Consider the following 23,489-nt stretch of genomic DNA (forward strand, 5'->3'; position numbering starts at 1 on the left):
TGCACTTATGAGCATGCAAGCTGCTGCCGTGATGGCGCAAGCATAAATTTGTGTCGCTGCCTGCCGTCAGCTGCAGAAAGCAGCGTTTCAGGGAGGGCAACACGCGGCAGAACACACATCCGACTGAAGCTTTACCAGCTGTCTAATCTCTTGCATTTTGAACGCCGCCTGTGCAGGCGCCCTTATTACGGTACAATATTGTGCAACACGCCACATCATTTCACAGCACCGTACCAGAACTAAACAAAGCATGTGGAGGCTCCAGCGCCAGTCAGTTGAACGCACACTAGACCACCTTGCTTGCACAGAAGAGGTAATCAGACGTAGTAATAAGTTATGAGGAGGCATCTGCATGCTCCCTAACCTGTAAACCATTTCTTCACGAGTCTAAAGAACGCAGTAAAAAACAAACCACATGCCTGCTGCAATGAGTAAAAAACAAATGCTCCCTGTACAATAAGAACTTACCTGTTTTAACATTTGCGAAGCTACTTCTTTGCCATCCCGCATAGCATGGGCATTACTATGGCTAGTATCGATGCCTACAAATATTGATAGTTTCATTGCATGATCTGACTTGCAAAAGTTGGGATCTAGGAACCAGGTGCATATTTTGTATACTTCAGAACTTCTAACTCTCAGTACTTATACTGAAAATACCAAATTATTAATTTTATTCATGTTCCTTGAGGTGCTTCATTGAAGTTCCAAATAAAAATTCTCAAAAATTGTCTTGGCAATTATTGCTGCTATACATACATTCAAAGCACCAGTGATACATTGGAACTACTACACCTTGGAATATGTGAAAACTTGAAAGTGCCAAAAATGATCACATTTCTAGCGGTAACAAAAGAGTTTAAGGGACATTAAATAGAAACACTAAATCAGTTTTGACAGGTAAAGTGATCTTTCTAAACTCTATTTTCGTTAATTTAGCCGCAAGAGATTGATTATTCGAAAAGTATATGAAGGTCCAACTTCCATTTTTGAAAATTTTGCACCAGAACCGAGAGCCTGTACATCAGTGTGACGTCACGAGTTTCAAAATATTTTCTATTATTTGGGTCATTGTGGCACATGAAAAGTTCTCTGAGCTTGCCTAGTTCAGTCTTCGGCTCCTGTCAAATACAGTGCAATGCATTGTTTTGTATAAAAAAATAACTAGGCCTGAGTGGTGCTGTCAAAATCTGTGGCGTGAGAATGAGCAGGTGTAAAAACTTCCAAGCAATGTCGCCAATCTTCTTATTTTTGTCTTTTTTGGCCTATCAAGCCTTATTAACTTATGGTAAGTGTGTCCCTTTGGTGTGATTGAATTGTAATTTCCACCTCAGGGTGCTGGATCAAATCTTGTCCGCATCTTGATACGTGCGAAATCTAAAAACGCCCATGTACCGTTCATTGGGGGCACATTAAAGAACCTCAGGTAATCAGAATTAATCTGGAGTCCCACACTTACTCATAGTTGTATTGTGGTTTTGACAGGTTAAAACCTAGAATTTAATTTTTACTAATATAGCCCAGCGTTATTTTTCTATTAGCGTCTAGAATAGGTAAATACAGAAAAGCAGCTTTGTAATTGCAGATAACGTGCAAATTTTCATGAAGTTCTGATCTAGGTGTTTTGATTGCTATAGAAATTTAGATACCAAAGTTGTTGTGGACTGTTCTAGTGCAGGGGCTAGTGTAAAGCTGACTGATGATTCAGGCTGTAACATTACATTTTCTACAACATAATGTGCCCATGAAACATCCTGCACAACCGTGCCTCTTCTCAGAAGCTTTTGTTCAGCAACACATCATTAATAGCAAAAAGTTAAAAGGGTCATAACAGGCGAACTTCAGTTTAGATAAGTTTGTAGAAATAACCATTAATAGGCAATATGCTAAGTTGGTTGAAGCATGAAAAGTCGACATGCAACAATGTTAACTGTGTTTGGTCAGCGTCTTTCGAGTGCGATTTGATCTGCAGGCTGTCACTGCTCAAATTCAGGTTATTATATGTCTTTTCAAACTACTTCAGCACTGCTGTGAATAAGGTGCCATCAGCAGAGTTATGCCTTCACATAGTATTGATCTAACATTATTGCGATTATCTCTGTTACTCTGCTTATTGTAAACCAAAGCCCAGATCCTCGATGGAATTCTTCTATGCGTCATTTTGCAAAAAAAAAAGCAAAAAAAAAAGAAAAAGGAGAAAGAGACCAGTAAACAGAAAAAGAAAAGAAAAAAAAGGAAAAAAAGAAGTCTAGTAAACAGCCAATTTCAACAAACTTACTATGGTAAGCACCAACGCCCTTTGTGGTGCCATTTATAATCCAGATACGTGACTCGAGTGCTAAGCTGAGGTCAGAGTTTGAGCACCAGCAGTTGGCATGTTATAACTTATGGAGCTGCTTTCTGGCAACCTTCTGTTTGGGTGGCGTTGCTAGTTAAGCTTATGATTGCAGCTTTGTATTCTGTGGATATGGTGGTGGCATCAATTCAGATGGTTTGAAAAATTTTGTAGTGTGGTTCTCGCACCTCCCCCAGAGCTAAGCATTTTTCTCTGCATAAGTATTGTGCACTTTGTGTGGTTCTCCTGCTGGAATGACCGAGTGCTTTACCTTGTGGCAATTCTTTTGTGTTTTTATTCTTTTCATCCTTCATCAGGGGCTTGCATGTGACAGGTAATAAAAGAATTGAAGGAAATGAATTGGTGCAATGTGCAGGCCCAGCCAGGCCTTGGTGAAAAAGACTGTGCTTGCTAAAGATTGAGGGTAAAGGGGTCTTCAACCAACACGACACTGTAACTATTTTGTCCAAAGTTCATGGATTTCATCATGAATTCATAATGTTAGAACTTTGATGTTTTAACTTTATGCCATTTGTTCATGGCCTGTAAACATTTGATACATCTAAGGCTATATTTATTTTGTCTAAAGCTACCTTGCTGACTGGAATATGTATTTGGAGGGACTTCCCTGATTATAACACTTACAATATAGTAAACTGCTTGTTTGGGCCTAATCAGTTTACTATAACATGGTTCTGCTGTATCTGTCTAAATTGCTTGAATTTATTAAGACAATAATTTTTAATTTGCTTATTCTGGTGTTGAGTGCACATTGCAGGCCTGTTATATTACTCATTCTGATTTTATGTGTGCATGTTACAGGCCAGACATGTTTACTGCTCCTTGCTCTCGATCTTTTCTTGCAGAAATTAAAAGAAGTTTTTCCTATTGCGGAAAAATTGAAAGCTGAACTCCTAGAAAAGTACACCCAAGAGTACAAAATTCTACAAAAAAACAAGGCAAGTTCCTTTTACTGAGTAAATTGAGTATGAGCTATAAGGATTTTTTTATTCCCTGTACATTGATCTGTCTTATGTAGGATTTATGTGCAAGAGAAACCTCTCTTCACTTTTGAATTGTGCTTGTGGAGCATTCAGCATTGCTATTGCAATGTTTGTTGGTTATGGTACAGTTCGTGTTCAAATGTGTAGCGGTTTAGGCGAGTTGGTGTATCATCACTTCATATATGTATTGCGCGATAAACAAGACATAAAAGAGACGACTCATTGAGCACTGGCTTTTAACTCATTGTTTACCGAGATAAATCTTGCTATACATATAGATTCACCCATTAATATTTTGTATTACCTGCCGCAGTAGCCTAGGGTTTATGGCATTGCGCTGCTGAGCTCAAGGTCTCGGGTTTAACCCTGGCTGTGGCGGCTGCATGCCGATGGGGGAGGAATGCAAGAACGCTTGTGTACCATGCATTGGGTGCACGTTAAAGAATGCCTGGTGGTCAGAATTGATACTGAGCCCTCCAATATGGCATGCCTCGTAATAAGATTGTGGCTTTCGCACATGAAACCCCAGAATTTAATTTTAAAAAATGTTTTGTATATCGGGTTCTCAAAAATTCCGAGTTCTTTTTCTGACAACGTTATTGATGATAGCCTAGCTATCAGTTCCACTTCAGTAATCTCCGATTAGCTGGTTACTGTTTTTCCTGACAATCGTGGTTTTATAAAAAAAAAAAAAAATAAACAGCAGATCCAATGAGTTCGAATCTACATACAGGGAAGCTTTCTACGAGTGCATAAAGAGTCGAAACACGACTCTGTGTACATTCTTTTCCCAGTACGGCCGCCACCGCGCAATGCCACTGCCACGGATGGGAGTGTCATGTGGTGGTGGTGCAAGGAACCCAGTGGCGGTGACATCATGCGCGTCCTTCGCTGTGAATGGTTGGCTTATTTGGCAAGAGCCACGTAGCACCCATGGTCATGAAAACTCTGCCAAAGCCTCACCCACCAACACCTCCCACACTAACACACGCATAACTACGGCCGAGCAGTGGGAGACATTGCTGCTCAGCTTGGACCCAGAGGAGCAGCTCTGGGCCGTCCGGATGGCCGAAGACGCCGCCAGAAAGCAAGGACTGGCCGCCGTCTGAGGAAGGGGGGATTGGGGGTTAGTCTCCCGACCCCCGCCACCCCTGAACCCCATCAAGGACATAACAAAGTTTTATCTCTCTCTCTGCGAGGTTTGCAAAGAAAAGTGCTTTTTTTTTTAAATATGGTCGACAGCCAACAAGAAAGGTTGAGAAAGCCTTCATTCTTGTCAACACTGTTGCAGTGCACTCCGAATATATCGTTTACTCATTTACCTGTTTGGTGAATTTATACCTGACCACGTGACAAGGGTATTCAGTAAATTACATGCTCTGCGCTGCCAACAAACTTATTCACACAAGCTTTATCACAATTTCAATGAGCAGAAAGAGAGGGCCTGTTGAGGTGGCATAACCCCTGTTGCTTATTGGGTGCAGAACATGCCACCTTCATGGGAGAGTTCATGGTAATTTTTTTTCCGGTTGTGAGCAACGCAGTGAAATTTCAGCCTATTCTTGTTTTTCCATGGCTGCAGGCAAAGTGCCACGACATTTCCCGCATCTTGTCCTCAAAAGGAGTTCTGCTACGGCAACTATAACATGGTGAGGACAGTCTGAATCTGCTAAGCATCTCATTTGCCCCCTCGAAGATTTCTTCATGCTTGGGCCAGACAAATGCAATCAAGGTTGTTAGGCACATTGATGACTATTAGCTTTTACGTGGCTGGAGTTCTCATTCCTTTAAATGTGAGACTACTACCATATTAAACGTTGTCCAAGAAGGGCTTAGCCCCATTCGAAGTAACACGTAAGGTGTCTGTTGATGGGAGCATTAACTTCCTTGATATCGGACTGTATTTACGTGATGACCGTACATGCTGGATGTATGAGCCATGTGCCAATAGGCCTCCACTACCTTATAAATCAGCCCACTCAAAAGCAGTAAAGAGCTGTTAAGTTGTGGCTCTGCATGTCCTGCAGAAGTAATGTCTCGTTGATGTTTATTTCTAAGGCAAATGTGATGCTTAGTGGGTGCACGCTATCTTCACCATGTTCCAGTTGCTGTAGCAGAGGTCTTTCTGAGGAGACAGTGTGGCAAACATTGTGATGTATTTATTGCAGCTGTAGAATAACAAAAAAATATGCTGTGAGTTTGTGTATTCACTGCGTTTCTCAGAATTTGAAAAATCATGCACCTCAACGGGAAGGTGATATGCCCTACACCTATAAACTGCAAGGACTATGCCACCTCATCAGGCTCTCTTTTCCCACTAATCAAAGTTGTGAAAAAGCACACAGGAACTAGTTTGTTGGCTGCACAGAGCATGCCATTTATTGCATACACTGGTCACGTGGTTAGGCCTATATAAGTGAAACAGATGGGCATGTAAATGATAGACTATCCAACAACGTTGACAAGAAAAATAGACGCTTTCTTTACCTTCATTGTGGAGTGTGTGGTCGTCAACCATTTTTTGATAAAGCCTTGATTGTCGGGAAGATAAGTAAGCAGCAAGTTAGAGAGATTATTAAAGTGGAACTCATAGCTAGGATTGGTGAACTTTCCCAAAACCATCAGTCATGCTATAGGAAAAATAATTTTAATTTTTGAGCACACGAAATGAGAGTATGGGGAGCGTGCATCGTGAATCTATATGTATTCAGCAAAACCTCGTTAATTCGGATTTCACAGGACCGAAAAAAATGTCCGAATTAACTGAATGTCAAATTAACGAGGGTATCAAGAAAACAATAAACGAATGCTTACCACGTCATCACACTTTTATTTACTGAATGAATTAAAAAATTCCGTTTCTATTTTGCACAAAAGCAGTGTGGAAGCTGTAGTTCTTATCACTTTGTAACTGATTAGCGCTTTTAGCGGCAAAGGCCTCGTGACTTCCTTCACAGAGCGGCCGTGGTGTGCACCTTCATCTGAGACATGCTTTTCACTACCGTGCGCACATCCCGATTATTTTTTCACCTGTACTTTTTTGCCAGTGCCGCCGGGTCGCTGCCCATCGTGATGTTGACGGTGCTCTTCATCCTCGACAGCTTTGCACTGAGTAAAAAAACTACTGTTTGCCGCAATCGCTGCAGACGAAACTGTGGCCGCTGTCGATGCGATCATGGATGGCGACTATGCAGTTATGAAGGCATGCGGCCAAGGCGCGCACTGAGTCCAAACGAAACTACTGTTTGCTGCAAAGGCTGCAGATGAAAGCACGGCCACTATCGATGCAATGTGAATGGCGACTACGCAGTCATATAAAGGTGCATAGCCGAAGCGCACACCAAGTCAAAGCGGAACTACTGCCGCAACCACTGCATACGAAACCTCGGCTGCTATCGTCACGATCATGGATGGTGACTGTGAAGTCATGAAGCCACGCAGCCGAGGCGCGTGCGGAATCAGAACGATACTGCTGTTTGCCGCTAAGGGCTGCAGACGAAACTGTGGCTGCTATCGACACAATCGTGGATGGCGATTGCGCAGTCATATAAAGGCGCACAGCCGAAGTGCGCACTGAGTCAAAATGGAGCTACTGCTGCAACCGCTGTGTATGAAACTGCAGCTGCTATCGACGCGATCATGGATGGTGACTATGCAGCCATGAAGGCACGCAGCCGAGGCACACGGGGAGTCAAAACGATACTACTATTTGCCACAAAGGGCTGCGGACGAAACCGCGGCCACTATCAACGTAATCGTGGATGGTGACTATGCAGTCATGAAGGCACGCAGCCGAAAGCTGCGCGCCTTCACGACTTCACGACTAGTGACTGCATATGTATGATAAGAAAAGGGACGCCAAAGACTTGAAAAATTATAGACCGATCAGCTTACTGTCCATTGTCTACAAAGTATTTACTAAGGTAATCGCAAATAGAATCAGGAACACCTCAGACTTCTGTCAACCAAAGGACCAGGCAGGATTCCGTAAAGGCTACTCAACAATAGACCATATTCACACAATCAATCAGGTGATAGAGAAATGTGCGGAATATAACCAACCCTTATATATAGCTTTCATTGATTACGAGAAAGCATTTGATTCTGTCGAAACCTCAGCAGTCATGGAGGCATTACGGAATCAGGGTGTAGACGAGCCGTATGTAAAAATACTGAAAGATATCTATAGCGGCTCCACAGCCACCGTAGTCCTCCATAAAGAAAGCAACAAAATCCCAATAAAGAAGGGCGTCAGGCAGGGAGATAGGATCTCTCCAATGCTATTCACAGCGTGTTTACAGGAGGTATTCAGAGCCCTGGATTGGAAAGAATTGGGGATAAAAGTTAATGGAGAATACCTTAGTAACTTGCAATTCGCTGATAATATTGCCTTGCTTAGTAACTCAAGGTACCAATTGCAATGCATGCTCACTGACCTGGATGGGCAAAGCAGAAGGGTGGGTCTAAAAATTAATTTGCAGAAAACTAAAGTAATGTTTAACAGTCTCGGAAGAGAACAGCAGTTTACGATAGGTAGCGAGGCACTGGAAGTGGTAAGGGAATACATCTACTTAGGGCAGTTAGCAACCGCGGATCTGGATCATAACACTGAAATAACCATAAGAATGGGCTGGGGTGCATTTGGCAGGCATTCTCCGATCATGAACGGCAGGCTGCCATTATCCCTCAAGAGAAAAGTGTGTAACAGCTGTCTTACCAGTACTCACCTACGGGGCAGAAGCCTGGAGGCTTACGAAAAGGGTTCTACTTAAATTGAGGACGACGCAGCGAGCTATGGAAAGAAGAATGATGGCTGTAACGTGAAGGGGATAAGAATAGAGCAGATTGGGTGAGGGAACAAACGCGAGTTAACGACATCTTAGTTGAAATCAAGAAGAAGAAATGGGCATCGGGAGGGCATGTCATGAGGAGGGAAGATAACCGGTGGTCATTAATGGTTATGGACTGGATTCCAAGGGAAGGGAAATGCAGCAAAGGGTGGCAGAAAGTTAGGTGGATGGATGAGATTAAGAAGTTTGCAGGGACAACATGGCTACAATTAACACATGACCGGGGTAGTTGGAGAAGTATGGGAGAGGCCTTTGCCCTGCAGTGGGCGTAGCCAAGCTGATGATGATGATGGTGTATGACATAGGTGCATATGACTACTACGTATGTAGCCCAGATGGCAACATAGTGGATATGGTGTTGCGCTGCTAAACTCAAGCTCACGGGTTCAAACCAGGTCATGGAATTCGATGGGAACAAAATGGAAAAACACTCGTGTACTTCTGTTTAGGTGCACATTAAATAACCCCAGGTGGTGAGAACTGCACAGGGCGCCTCATGATCATATCGCCTGACATGAAATGCCGGAACTTGTTTAATTAAAGGAAAGAAAAGGTAGCTGCATTTTTTTACTTTTTTTCAGGGTTGTAAAAAATTATTCTCGAGTATCATTTCCGAGAAAAACATGTTACGCTTGTCTTATATTTCATACCTAAATGTAATGCCGTTCCCAATTGGACGTCCGCTCAACTAAGCAGCTTCTTTATTATAAACGGCTGCTTTCAGTTAACCAATGCACTATCATAAGGATAATAATGAAGCAATTAAAGGAACAACAGGTCTAACATGTAGAGATGTGTAGACCTGATGCGTTCGTTAAAGAAGTGTGGTACCACATTGGGCACCCAGTTTAATGGGTTGCAGACGTGGTGAGACTGTCAAAAATATGTTTTCCTTGCCTGAATCAAGCTAGCAGATTTACAGGGTGCCCCAAGACGGGCCGGTTATGTTGAATGACAGCTAGGAACGTGTTCAGTAGAACCTATTAGCATCCGTGTTTTAATTCTCTTAGGAACTGGTCTCAGGAAATCTCCAGCAGCACAATCATTCGGAATAAGAATCCTCACTTGGGTCGGCCCCTTATCTTCGAGACTTCGAACGTGCTGTTATGCATTATATTCCAACGAAAACGGCTATTCGATAATTTTTAATAGTGAATTCTGAAGTCGAATATGATCTGAAATGGAAATACCATTCAATTAGATTATGTTTCTACTTCATTTCGCCTGCTGGCACGTTGAAGGAGATCGCCAGACAAACCACGGAGCTTACGTTGGTGAAGGCTTCCTGGTCTCCCCGATTCACTCTGTGTACATAGGCAATATCTTTTCCCCAGCACTGTTGTTCATATTAACCTCCATTAATTGCCTTGATTCCTTTTCTCGGAAACTCGATTGGTTCACCTGGGGCTGGTGCAGCTTTTAAAAGAAACATGCTTATTCCGGTCGGGAGCTTTAACTTTTTCAATCAGTGTACTTAGAATATTTGCTAATATTTTTTTTACATATATGTTGTGGATATGTCTATGTACCCTTAGATTTACCTAGAAGTGCATTGGTCATCTTGATAATCTGCATCTCTTCGTGCCTCACACTTAATAAACCTGGTTTATTTCACTATAATAGTGCTTTCTTTGATAATTGTCTCTGATCAATATTCCACCGACAAGAAGCGTGCGTAAAATGACACAATATCAACAAAATTTTCTTATGTAGCTTCATGTTGCAGATAGATGGCTTCCTTGGCAAAAATTACGTGTTACTTTTAGAAAAAAGTTTTAAATATAGTAGTTCACCTGGCTAAAACTACAATTGGTAATGGCCGACAAGAGTCATGAGCATACCAAAGCAAGTAAAACCATAAAAAATTTTACTGCACAAACTTTCTGCTACAAAAACTGGGCATCTGGCAGCGTCTGTGCAACGAACGTCTTGCTTGCAGACGGTGCACTTGATAACATCAAAATTGAAGATGTCATGTTGTATCACTCATGTCTCAGATATGTACGTAGCAAAAAGGCATCAATATAAATTTGCAGTTCAAATAAAGCACTGTTATAAGAGTATGTGCGCAATTGGTCTCAGCGCCCGCAGCAAAATTGCGTTGAATATTCTGCGAAATGCATCTCCGCCCCAATCGAGTTCGGCTGCAGCGCCCTCGCAAAATTTTTCCACATGTGGCGCCTCAGCGGGAGAGTGCCGTTTGGCCCACTCGACCATTGTCTAGTACACTCTAGCCAAAGCGCACACAGAGTCAAAGCAAAACTATTGCCGCAACCGCTACAGACGAAACCACAGCCACTATCGACGTGATTGTGGATGGTGAATACACAGTCATGGAGGCACGCGGCCAACGCGGTGCTATGTACAGCGGTAAATGCAAGAATAAAGGATTCAAAGGCACAAAGTGTTCTGGCCAGTGGTGCTAAATGTCGGCGAGCAAAAGTAGCTAGATAGCAATGTGAAAGTAGCTCAAAGTAGCAAAAAGCACCAGCAAGGAGCTAAAAGTAGCTAAATGTTTTTTCAAGCACTTTTTTCATGTATTCTGGGTATGTAACGCATTTATTGTGTATTATCTTGAAGGATTAAACACGGCTATCAAGTCATGTTTTCTTGCAGGCAACTACGCGAAATGTGTATGAACAAATAATAAATGTGCTCCCGTTTTGATTCCAACAATTTAGGGCAGGCTTAGTTTTCGCAAAGCATCAAGGCTTACGTGCCTACAAAAGAGGAGCTGCAAATGCATCATTTCTCTGTAAACATGTAAAAAATGAACTACATATACTTTATGGGCGTATCCAAAGGCTTATGAAATGAAACTGGAATTGTTAGCAAAATGTGCAACTGTAAAAAAAAAAAAAATTGCCTCATCGACACTGAGAAGAAAATATAGGAATTTTGGTGCCTATTCTGTAGCCCTATGCCAAGATTTTCTATATTGTATTTTATTGTCATGTTTGCAAACCACATTTAATTACCATGCAGTGGCATGGAGGATGGCCAGTGGTCTGATTGATTCATTAGATGCAAAAATTACATTTCTAAAAGATACCTTAACCAAAAGGCTGACATTAGTAAACTAACATCAACTTCAGGCTTATGAACACACAGTTATCACAGAAACACTTGAAAGATTTTTGGATGTTAATTCTATTTAAAAAAATAATTTTGATGAAGCTATACACATGCAGACATGTGAAAGCCATGAATGCCTGGTAAGAAAGTTCATAAGAGTACACGATCATTAAGAACATTGATTAAACAAAACCCAACAACAGACTAGCAGAAAAAAAACATGAGCAATACATATTTCACTGTGTCATGTGTTGATAAGCAAAATACAGTACAATAGAAAAATGAAGCAGAGTGCACTCTTCCACATCACGCAAACAAAACAGTGACATAGACTAAAGCCGTGCGGTTTGTACGGAGTGCAAAACTTTTCCGTGCACATAAATTGCAATGTGCCATTAAATGTTTGAACATATCTCAACGAAATTGCATGTTTGCAATGAATGAAACAATGTAGAATAGCATTTGTTACACATGTCCTATAATAGAGATTTTAGCGTACTTCTAAGCATACAATCAACCACATTGGTGAACAAAGAAAACAATAAATAAAGGGAAAATCAGACATCCACCTGTTCGTAGCAATTGCTACAAAGGAAACCCATGAGGAAACCTCATCAACTATGAGGCTTTTCTTTCGAGGAATCCGTAGGGGTTTCCTTTGTAGCAATTGCTACGAACGGGTGGATGTCTGATTTTCCCTTTATTCATTACTTCTCTCCACCTTGCGGGTTTCCGCAGAACTTCTATGTAAAAAACTTGCCTTTAATTGCTTCATGTTGTCGACAAATTCGACTTCGCCCTGCCATCTGCTAGCCGTCTGGTTAGCTCAGATGGTAGAGCGGCTGCCCCGGAAAGGCGGTGGTCCCGGGTTCGAGTCCCGGACCAGGACGAATTTTTCTTCAACTATGAGGCTTTTCTTTCGAGGAATCCGTATGGGTTTCCTTTGTAGCAATTGCTACGAACGGGTGGATGTCTGATTTTCCCTTTATTCATTACTTCTCTCCACCTTGCGGGTTTCCGCAGAACTTCTATGTAAAAGAAAACAATATATTACGTAACAGTAGCCCATAACACATGGCAAGGCTGAGTGATAAAAATCTGTTTGCGAACTTGAGAAGAGCAAAGCAATTGTACCAGATGAGTACAGTATGCACAGCACAATAAACAGGAAACTTACAATATGCACTATTATAATTTTAAACAAACATAGGAAGGGCTTGGCCTCAATATTCCTAATTATACAGCCTCACAGGCAGTACAAGTATCCTGGAAGATATGGCATTACATAAAGGCAATCAGTCCTGCAGTACACACAATTCTTGGATAACATCTGCAGCTTGCCGGGCATCATCCTCTGCCATTGAGTATGTGCCATCGTGCTGATTTTTGCCACCACTGGTAAACTGTATTCATGGCGTTTTTTTTGTGCTTCCACACTTGTTAGTGAATTTACTGTGTCAATGTCCAACCTATTAAAGCGAACCTTTCTTTGCCTCTTCCTTCGACTTTCCCACTGCTGCTGCTGCTGCTGCTATGGGCTGCTGTCGTGCACACTGCGTCCGTAGGGGCGTGGTTCAGAGCATGTATATAGATGACAGCGCCAGTAAGAGAGAAAAGGCCACAGGAGAAACTCGTTTTCACCCCACCACGTCGAATGGGCACAATGCCCTCTGGAGCTCCCTGGCCATCGCCACATTAGCCGCTTGACAGCTATAATTATCTGTGACTCCCATCAGAAGCATTGCAGAAACTTCAGCACTTCCTTTCTACTAACGTGCGAGGTCAGAGGGGACGTAGATAGAACTTCAGAGAGGAGAAGGAAAGGGAGAAGAGGCAGTTCCAAGATAAGAGAGGGGGAGGTGATGTGAGAAGGCAAGGAAACCCCACTACTATTTGACAGCTGTTGCGGGGAAACAGGATAAGCTTAAGTTCAAGATACGGTACAGTACATTGCTGCTATTTCTGAAAAATAAACGCCATGCAAATATGTCAAGCGGGCAACTTACGCAGGGTGTGCAGAAGCAGAGCCGCATTAATTAAAGCGCACTGCAGGGTCCAGGAGGTCTACGGAAGCGGTCGACCGTGAAATCAACACTTCTGTAGCTGCCGCATTAGCTTTGTGGCTATGGCATTGCTAGAGGTCGTGGATTTGATCCTAATCGCGGCAGCCGCATTTCGACAGGGACAAAATAGAAAACGCATATGCACTTAGATTTTCGGACACATTAAAGAACATCACGGTGTCAAAATTAATCTGGAGTCCGCCACTACAGCTTGCCTCATAATCCGAGTGTGGTTTTAGAACGTACAGCCCCACAATCCAATTCAAGTTTAATACTTAATAAAGGGAAAATCGGACATCCACCTGTTCGTAGCAATTGTTACAAAGGAAATCCATACGGGTTCCTCGAAAGACAAGCCTCACAGTTGAAGAAAAATTCGTCCTGGTCCGGGACTCAAACCCAGTACCACTGCCTTTTCGGGGCAGCCGCTCTACCATCCGAGCTAACCAGACGGCCAGCAGATCGCAGGGCGAAGTCTAATTTGTCGACAATTCAAAGCAAAGCAAGAGTTTGACGTAATTGTTCTGCGGGAACCCGCAAGGTGGAGAGAAGTAATTAATAAAGGGAAAATCGGACATCCACTTATTCGTAGCAACTGCTACAAAGGAAACCCATACAGGTTCCTCGGAAGAAAATCCTCATAGTTGAAGAAAAATTCATCCTGGTCCAGGACTCGAACCCGAGACCACCGCCTTTCCGGGGCGGCCACTCTACCATCTGAGCTAACCAGGCAGCCAGCAGATGGCAGGGCGAAGTCAAATTTGTCAACAACTCGAAGCAAAGGCAAGAGTTATATGTAATAGTTCTGCGGAAACCCGTAAGGTGGAGAGAAGTAATTAATAAAGAAAAAATCTGACATCTACCCGATCGTAACAATTGCTACAAAGGAAACCCATACTGGTTGGATGGAAACTGAATTAAGGCGGATGGCACTGCTTGTGGCTGCAAGCATCACACATATCCTAAAGACCGGCGGCCCCTCTTCCATCTGCTTGGCACTCGGCGTGAGTGATCTATGGAGAGAGTCGGATGCGGGAGTGCAGAATGCCTTGCGGTCTGGTCGCCATGCAGAAACATTAAGTGTCTGAGGCTCATGTTGCGTTCACGTAGGGTTTGAGTAATAGGAATGCTGATGCATGCATTTTGTACAATATTGTACCATGAGTGCCAATTCGATGCTCATCGGGGCCCCCGTGTGATAAGCGACACCCATCAGAAGCTGTGCCGCTGCGTCGCGTCTCTTTTGTTCACATGCTGTTTTCTTTTCCCCAGTGACGCAGCGAGGCAGACCCCTTCGCTGTCTTCTTTATATTGCCTCTTTCTCTCTCTTTTCAATGGTTTTCTTCTTTCTCTCGAGATGCAATATATCTTGGTCTGTTTTTTATATTTTTGAAAAGCTGCTAGATGGTGCTATGTGCCTAACGTCAGTTCTATCATGTGTAGCATATGTGTAGCAAGCATTTTTTCACACCAGAATACTTATTCCGAAATGTCACTAGACTAAAGCTAGACTTAGCCAAAATAGCTAGATTAGGAGCTAGATTTCGAAAAAGAAGCTAAGACAGTAGTAGCTAAATTAAAATTTTACAGCTAGTTGAGGCCTAAAGTAGATAGGTCTAGCTACAAAACAGCTAAATTGGCGACATTGGTTCTAGCATTGCTGTCAATCACTTACTATTTCCACTGATGACTATGGCAATGCAAACTCCGTCACTTCAATTCGGTGGACACCGTTTTTGCTCTTTTGCGTTGCACATTTGTGGGGCTCGCCGAGCTCCGAGAATTCTCTGAATTAACCGGTGAGTGGCCAAATATGTCCGAATTAACAAGTTTCATTGCATTAAATAATGTATACGCCTGCCGGGACCATAGGGCAAGTTCGAATTATTTGATTTTTAGAATTAATGAGGGTCGAATTAATGAGGTTTTATTATTTGTACTAGCAATCTTTATGTCAGTAAACGATCAGTTGAAAGTTAGCACCACATGTGTCCCTGTCTCTCTTGTTTGTCCTTGTTTATGGGCACTACGTATATGCATTCATGTTTTTGTCTCTTTAAGGAGTACTTGCCACAAAACATACTGAATTGCATGTAAAGAATTTGTGTGCACATGGCAGCTAACTTTGCTTGTTTAATTACCAGAGTTCTCAATTTCTAGGAAAGGCAAGCTGCAGAAGAAGCGCTCCAGGAAGAGCGTAGAAAGAAAGACCAGTTGGAGCGGCTTATGTATGAGCAGCAGAAGCTGTTTGCACTGCAGCAGCGACAGCAGCAGGCAAAAGTGGTGCAGCCTGAGAGGCCAGGAACACCAACGCCTCCTTCTGGTGGTATATCGCCTTCCGATGTTTACCCAATGCTGCTGGAGCTGGAGAATGGTGTCCGCAGCACTCCTCGGGCTAAGACGCCACCTTTCCCAACACTGAGCGACTTTGAAGTGCCAGACATTCCTCCTAGGGCTTCGAAGCCCTCTGCTCCTCCTTTGGCACCTGTGGAGTGAGTTGAATGTTTACCCTAGTGCTCCATTTGGGTAATTTGGTTCATGATGCTAACTAAAGTGGCTTGTTGGGCTTTCATCACCATAACATTGCAGTGTTGAAAGACAGGGTGAAAGGAAGATGCCACTCGGGCATGAACACTGTGCTGTTCGTGATTATACAGATTATACATGACATACCAGTTGTTGCTGTTGGTACAGTTATGTGATCACTACCACTCAAAAGAATTTGCCTCTTCACAGTTATTGTACTTTTCCCGGTTTTCCATTGTTTTATCTTATGTGGAACTTAGCTGGTGCCTTATTTCAGTGCGAGCAGCACCAGTTATACCAAAATTGCTGCGATACTTGGTTTCTGCTTTTACAGCTGCTTCTGTGTATTTATGCATTGCATAAGCAGCTGTAACGTGATCTAGATGCTCTACTTGAATCGGGCTAGCTGTGTCCTTTTCTTAATGTTCGTCTTTTTCATTGCTGTGGACATTAACCCTTTGAGGGTCAATGACGTAAATATACGGTGCCGCGAACGAACTCCAAAATGGTCGCTGCCATATATTTACGGCGCCATCTGTATATTTAAAAGCGCGCTAATTTCCTAAATTTTTGTTTTCTGTCATGTGCTGCCACTATGTGGGAATATAGGGTATTTTTTTTTGCGTGCCTCCCTCTCTCACTTTTCGTTACATGGTTTGTTTTAGCGCTAGTTGGCTCCCGCACGTCTATATAGTACCGCTTGTGCATTGACGCGCACGCGGGCGGGCGGCGGCTTGGGTTTTGTTCCATGGGCGGTTTTGGCTTCTTGCGCTTGCAAAACTGATGGCTATCTCGTTACTAATCGCTCAAAGGGCGACAGCTTGTTTCTCACTCGTTTAGTGCTCACAGGGGTGCGCATAGGAAGGATGCTGCCGTGCATGCGTTTCCGTTGCTTATTATTATTACTTTTTTTTTTAGACTCGTGAAAACTAGTTGCCTCTGGTTGGCAATAAGATGAAGATTAGCAGAAGTTTGTCACACGTTTTGCTTTTTTGACGGGCACACAACCACACAGTTTTGTTGAGTGCGCGCACCTACACAGTTCGATTACGCTATGGATGTACATATTATTGTAAGAGCAAGAACTGAGTAATACTTGTTGGGGGGCTAGTTGGTGCATGTTTCCAGAAGAGGGTTGTAGCACCGAAAAAGACAACAGCAAGCGAGACGGCACCCTCGTGCGCATGTGTGGTTCTTGCTACCCATCTATGCGCCTGTCCCGTCTCGCTTGCTATGTGTTGTCTTTTTCGGCGCTACAACCCTCTTCTGGAAAGAGCAGGAACATTTGAGTTTTGTGAAATTCTCTCGTGTGCACATTTTCAATGCCTTGAACTATAACAATGCATAAAATTTTCAATTCTTATAAATATATTTCATTTTTATTGTTGTCATTCTTAATTGAAGAGTACATATATACCAACGCAAAATATTTGTTTCTCACTTTACGGTCACCCTAGAAAAGTTGCAGTTCATTTTTTTCGAAATAACTCCCTAAGAAGATTCAGTAAAGTGGAAAGTTGGGCTAGTTGGTGAGTGATCATCATACCTTGCTGGTGAAGCAGCGAGTGTCGTCTTTTCCTGTTTGTCTTCACTGTGTCCGTGTCAGTGCGCTGCTTCACCAGCAAGGTATGATGATCGCTAAGAAGAATTGGAATCTGCAATAAAAAAATCGACCCTGGGTGGCCGCACCTGGCGAAAAAAATTTACCTTCAAAGGGTTAATGAGACACAGATGAGAGATTATGGCCATGGAATAGACTGATCTTGCCATGCATGCCACGCATGTGCGTGCTTTCCGTAAGTTTTCTTACTGCCATATTACCCATATTACCTGTAGTTCTTGGGTGATATTCAAACACAGAGCTGCCCTGTCAGGTGGTTATCCATTTCGCCTGTTTGTAAGTCAATTTTGTGGGAGCAGGGGTGGACACCATGTAAATGGGCACATTCTGCGACTAAACTTTCACCCATTCGAGGGGCTGGAGTTGTGAAAAAGTTTATTCTTGAACGGCATGTTTTTCAAAGCTTGTATTTTTTAATATGCTCAAGCAATGTTAATCGCTGTAATGCATATGTTATCTGTACATGGTGGACAACATGCAAGACCCTATATTGTTTCTTCCCAAAGGTGTTTTGCATTAATATTCGAGCTTGACATTCTCAAATTCAGCAGTGGTTCAATCGAGGAAGTAGTCTGTGGGTGTATGCCAATACGGTATACCGGTGGCGATTGAAATTTTCTTGCCTATGTTTATTTGCTTGAAGGAAGATGTTTTTAGAATAATGAATATTGCACACGCTACACAGCATTTGGAAGCAGTAAGCTTTATGGTAATATATTTGACTGATTTCCGAGTGCTGATAATCACGTGAAGCAATGAAGTTGTGTTACATGGTTTCTGTTACAGCATGCTTATTGTTGTGAGAAAGCTTAGTAGATTTGTTAAACGTCCCTGAAGCTTTGCAGGAATGCTCAGAAACGACGACTCAAGTGTGTGATTTATAGTGATGTTTGATTTATGCGCTTGTGCTGACCATGTGAAGCACTAGTTATGCTCTCATCCGTGCTTTTCTTTCGCTGCAGAAAGCGTGAAAATGCTGCATTGTTTCATTCGTTAATGTACGAGCGCAAAGTTCGTTATTTCTTGCATCAGAGCATTTCCGATTTGTTTGTTCTGCGAGACACACCTGCCGTCCTGCAGGCAAAGTTCTGTCAAACAACGCTAGAATTTCAAGAAAACCATCTTGTCTAGCCATTAAGACTATTTTGGTATGCTTTCTACAGCCGGAGATGTACCTAGCACAGGCTGCCCGTCTGAGCAATCCGTATTTACAACAACCGAGACTGGCCGTGGGAGCAGCACTTCAGATTGAGTGCTCACATATCTTAAATATCTGAATATTATCTTGAGCAAAACAAGAACGAGTGAAAGCCAGAGCCAACATTTCGACAAGTGGACTTGTCTTTTTCAAGGCAATATATACCTTCCTCGGCATGTTATATATAGGTATGTTTCTTCTAAAGGGGAGAGGGGATAAGGGCGGGTGGGCAAGGCAACAACCTAGGGTGTGTTAGCGGCGAGGGTGTAGAATTGAAAACAAAGATGTGCTATTCAATGTCGGTGGAGAAATGTGAGGTAGCATTGGTGTTTCAGCCAGGTGAAGTGTCAATGTAGGTTCCTTTTTTCATGGAAGGGGCCTGGACAACGAAGGTGAGAGGGGGATTATTTGCTCTATTGGAGGTCAGTGACTATCCATAAGTTCCTCTCAACAAGGCTTCTGACTTTGTGTCAGTACTGGAGAGGCAGTTCGAATTAGCTAAGAAACAGCCTACGCCAGAATCGGAGAGATCACCAGCCTTTATAACAAAATATTCTAATGCCCTCCCAAACATAAACAACATTCTACGAAAATACCACCTAATATTATCGAGTAACAAGCATCTGAGAAAAGTGTTCCCGGTGGTACCAAGGGTGACCTATTGCCGCGACAGAAACTTTAGACATGGTAGTGCACACTAAAATCAGCCAGCATCATTCCCCTGTAATAAAACCATATTCTTGCCCCAGGTGCAAAACCTGCAGGCACAAAACCTGGAGGCACCTTCAAAGGGACCTTAAAATTAAAAGCACCGCAAATAGCTATAGTATACACGAAATGAAAACTAGCTTTACTTGCATGAGTTCCGATCTAATTTATATGCTTGAATGTTCCTTCTGTAAGAAACAATATATCTGTGAAACTGGTTAATCAATGAACATCAGGTTAAGCTGACATTGTGTGGACACAGCTAAAAAGCTTCCCAAAACTGTCGCCAAGTGTTTCAACCAACAAGGTCATAACTTTGATGAACTTAAACTCTAAATCTTGCAGTCAAATTTCCATTCTGTGCGAGGCAGAAAATACAGACAATCCTACCTCATCCATAATTTCAAGACATTGCAACCAATAGGCATAAATGTTTCAAAGTGAGCTTTAGAATCTATTTGCTATGCTAAATTTCAAACTAAGACAACAGCACCTAGCTATTTTTATTTCTAATTGGGTTGCTTAGTTTTTTTCTCTTCCTTTCTTTTTTTATTTATATATTTATCCTTTTTTTCCCCTCAACCACCATTTTCTGCTGCTGAATTTTGTTCTCTCTTTCAGAGAGATGGTAATTCGCTGACCTCCAACGGAGCAGATAATTCTTCTCCCCCCCCTCTCGTCATCCAGGCACCTTCCACGAAAAAAGGAACCTACATTGACACATCAACCGGCTGACACACGATGCTACCTCACATTCCTCCACCAATGTTGAATAGCACACTTTTATTTCGTTTCTACACACTTGCCGCTAACACACCCTCGGTCATTGCCTCACCCACCTGCCTTATCCCCCTCTCCCTTCTAGAAGCGTACCTATATATATTGTCCCGAGGAAAGCATGTATGATCTTGAATTTCGATCTCCCGCCTTCCCCATGGTTTCTCTGAATAACCATCATCATCATTAGTCTATTTTATGTCCACTGCAGGACGAAGGCCTCTCTCTGCGATCTCCAATTAGCCCTGTTTTGTGCCAACCGATTCCAACAAGCACCCGTGAATTTCCCAATTTCATCGCTCCACCTAGTCTTCTGCCGTCTTCGACTTCGTTTCCCTTCTCTTGGTATCCATTCTGTAACCCTAATGGTCCAATGGTTGTCCAACCTGCACATTACATGACCTGCCCAGCTCCATTTTTTTCTCTTAATGTCAAATAGAATATTGGCTATAGCTGTTTGCTCTCTGATCCAAACCACTCTCTTTCTATCTCTTAACGCTATGCCTAGCATTCTTCGTTCCATCGCTCTTTGTGCGGCCCTTAACTTTTTCTCAAGCTTCTTTGTCAGTCTCCAAGTCTCCGCCCCATATGTCAGCACCGGTAAAATGCACTGATTGTACACTTTCATTTTCAATCATAATGGCAAGCTTCCAGTCGGGAGCTAACAATGTCTGCCATATGTGATCCAACCCATTTTTATTCTTCTATGAATTTCCTTCTCGTGATCAGGGTTTCCTGGGACTAATTGACCTAGGTAAGTGTACTCCTTCACCAACTCTAGAGGCTGACTGGCGATCCTGAATTCTTGTTCTCTTTCCCGGCTATTCCTCATTATCTTTGTCTTCTGCATATTAATCTTCAACCCCACTCTTATGCTCTCTCTGTTAAGGTCCTCTATCATTTGTTGCAACTCATCTGCATTGTTGCTGAATAGAACAATGTCATCGGCAAACCGAAGGTTGCTGAGATATTCGCCGTCGATCCTTACTCCTAAACCTTCCCAGTTTAATAGCTTGAATACTTCTTCCAAGCACGCAGTGAATAGCATTTGAGAGGTTGTGTCTCCGTGTCTGACCCCTTTCTTTATAGGTATCTTCCTACTTGTGTAGAATTAAGGTGGCTGTGGAATCTTTGTAGATATTTTCCAGGGTATTTGCGTAAGCGGTCTGTACTCCTTGATTATGCAAGGCCTCTATGACTACTGGTATCTCTACTGAATCAAATGCTTTTTCGTAATCTATGAAAGCCATATAGAGAGGCTGATTGTGCTCTGCAGATTCCTCTATTACCTGATTAGTGGCATGAATGTGATCCATTGTAGACTATCCCTTCCTGAAGCCAGCCTGTTCGCTTGTTTGATTAAAGTCCAGTGTTGCCCTTATTCTATTCGAGATTATTTTGGTGAATATTTTATATAATACTGGGAGTAAGCTAATAGCCCCATAGTATTTCAATTCTTTAACGTCTCCCTTTTTGTGGATTAGTATAATGTTTGCATTCTTCCAGTTCTCTGGGACCCTGGCAGTCTATAGACACTTTGTGTGGAGAGCTGCAGTTTTCCAAGCATTGTGTCTCCTCCATCTTTGATTAAATCTACTGTTATTTCATCTTCTCCTGCTGATTTTCCCTGTTTCATGTCTTGCAAGGCTCTTCTGACCTCATCGCTAGTTATAGGAGTCTCTGCAACCTGTTCATTACTGCTTCGAATGGTGGTATCGTGGCTCCTCTGGGACCTGTACAGGTTAGCATAGAATCTAGGTCAGTAGGTCAGTACTTTCGAGATTGCTGATGATATTACGCTGCTTATCTTTCAGCGCATACATCTTGGTTTGTTTTATGCCAAGTTTCCTTCTCACTGATTTCAACCTGCGTCCATTTTTTATGGCTTCAGTCTTTCTCACGTTATACTTTCGAATCTCGCCTATTTTCGCCTTTTTGATCAGTTTTGACAGTTCCGCATATTCTATCTTATCTCTTGAGTTGGATACTTTCATTCTTTGTCGTTTCTTTAGTAGGCCCTTTGTTACTTGGGAAAGTTTGCCTACTGGTTGCCTTGGTGCCTTGCCTCGCACTTCAATTTCTGCCTCTGAAACCAGTCTAGTTATGGTTTAATTCATTACCTCTCTGTCATGTTCATCTCTCTGTTCTAAGGCTGCATATTTGTTGGCAATTACCAGCCTGTATTTGTCTGCTTTTACCCTTATTGCCTCTAGGTTGACCTGTTTCTTCTTGACCAATTTTACCCTTTCTCTGTTTGAATTGAGGTGAATCCTAGCCCTCACTAACTTACCATCACTGCACTTTACCCTACCTATTACTTATATATTCTACACTATGCTGGGATCGGTACAAAATATGAAATCTGTTTCATTTCTGGTTTCACCATTGGGGCTTTTCCAGGTCCACTTTCTTTTGCTACGCTTCCTGAAGAAGGTATTCATTATTTGAAGCTTATTTCTTTCTGTGAATTCTATCTACATCTCTCCTCTAGCCTTCCTAGAATCGACGCCATAGTTGCCAATTGCTTGTTCCCCAGCCTGCTTTTTCCCCACTTTTGCATTGAAGTCTCCCATTACTACAGTATACTGAGTTTGCACTTTTCTCATCGCTAATTCAACATCTTCATAAAATTGATCTGCTTTATCATCACCGGGACTGGATGTTGGAGCCTAGGCTGGAACTATCTTTAATCTATAGCTCTTAATAAGTTTGATTATGACTACTGCTACCCTCTCATTAATGCTATGGAATTCGTCAATCTTGCCTGCTGTGTCCTTATGGATTAGTAGTCCTGCCCCGTATTGCTTCTTATCTGGGAGACCGCTATAGCAAAAGACATGGCCATTAGTCAGCACTGTATAAGCCTCGTCAGTTCTTCTAATCTTGCTAAGGCCAATGATACCCCAAAAAATGTCTGATAGTTCCTCAAAGAGTCCTGCTAAGCTAGCCTCACTTGACAGAGTTCGGGCGTTAAAGGTTGATAGGGCCAGTTTCCATTGGCGGCCTGTCCGGACCCAGAGATTCTTAGCACCTTCTGCTGCGTTTCAGGTCTGACCGCCGCCTTGGTCAGGTGCTCCGCAGCTGCTGGGGACTGAGGGCCATGGTTTAGTTGTTGGAGTCATTTGGGAGGGGGTGGCCGTATACTGCACCAGTAAGGCCAATTCCTGTTCTGGTGAGGGAGTGTCTTTCTTGAAGCTTATTAGGCCTTCCTAATTTGGTTGCACCTGGATTACTATATCCCCACTCGCTCTCGGCATCTTTTGCCGGTGTCTGGCATCGCTCCAAGCCTGTAGATGTAGTGTACTGGAGGAGGTGAAATTCATGCTCACCGC

At 42.7% G+C, this 23,489-nt stretch overlaps 1 protein-coding gene across 2 annotated transcripts in view; it reads left to right on the forward strand.

Moving 5' to 3' along the window:
* Nucleotides 1-23,489, forward strand: part of LOC142584431 (STAM-binding protein-like) — a 74,580-nt gene that overhangs the window by 10,337 nt on the left and 40,754 nt on the right. For both annotated transcript variants that reach the window (XR_012828787.1, XM_075694586.1), the window contains exons 4-5: nucleotides 3,202-3,294; nucleotides 15,488-15,819. Coding sequence is in view for 1 of the 2 variants with exons in the window: in XM_075694586.1 (XP_075550701.1) it covers nucleotides 3,202-3,294; nucleotides 15,488-15,819 (425 nt within the window). In the remaining variant the exon portion in view is untranslated. The remainder of the gene's footprint in view (nucleotides 1-3,201; nucleotides 3,295-15,487; nucleotides 15,820-23,489) is intronic.

Source organism: Dermacentor variabilis, chromosome 1 (genome assembly GCF_050947875.1).
Source record: "Dermacentor variabilis isolate Ectoservices chromosome 1, ASM5094787v1, whole genome shotgun sequence".
Taxonomy (NCBI): Eukaryota; Metazoa; Arthropoda; class Arachnida; order Ixodida; family Ixodidae; genus Dermacentor; species Dermacentor variabilis.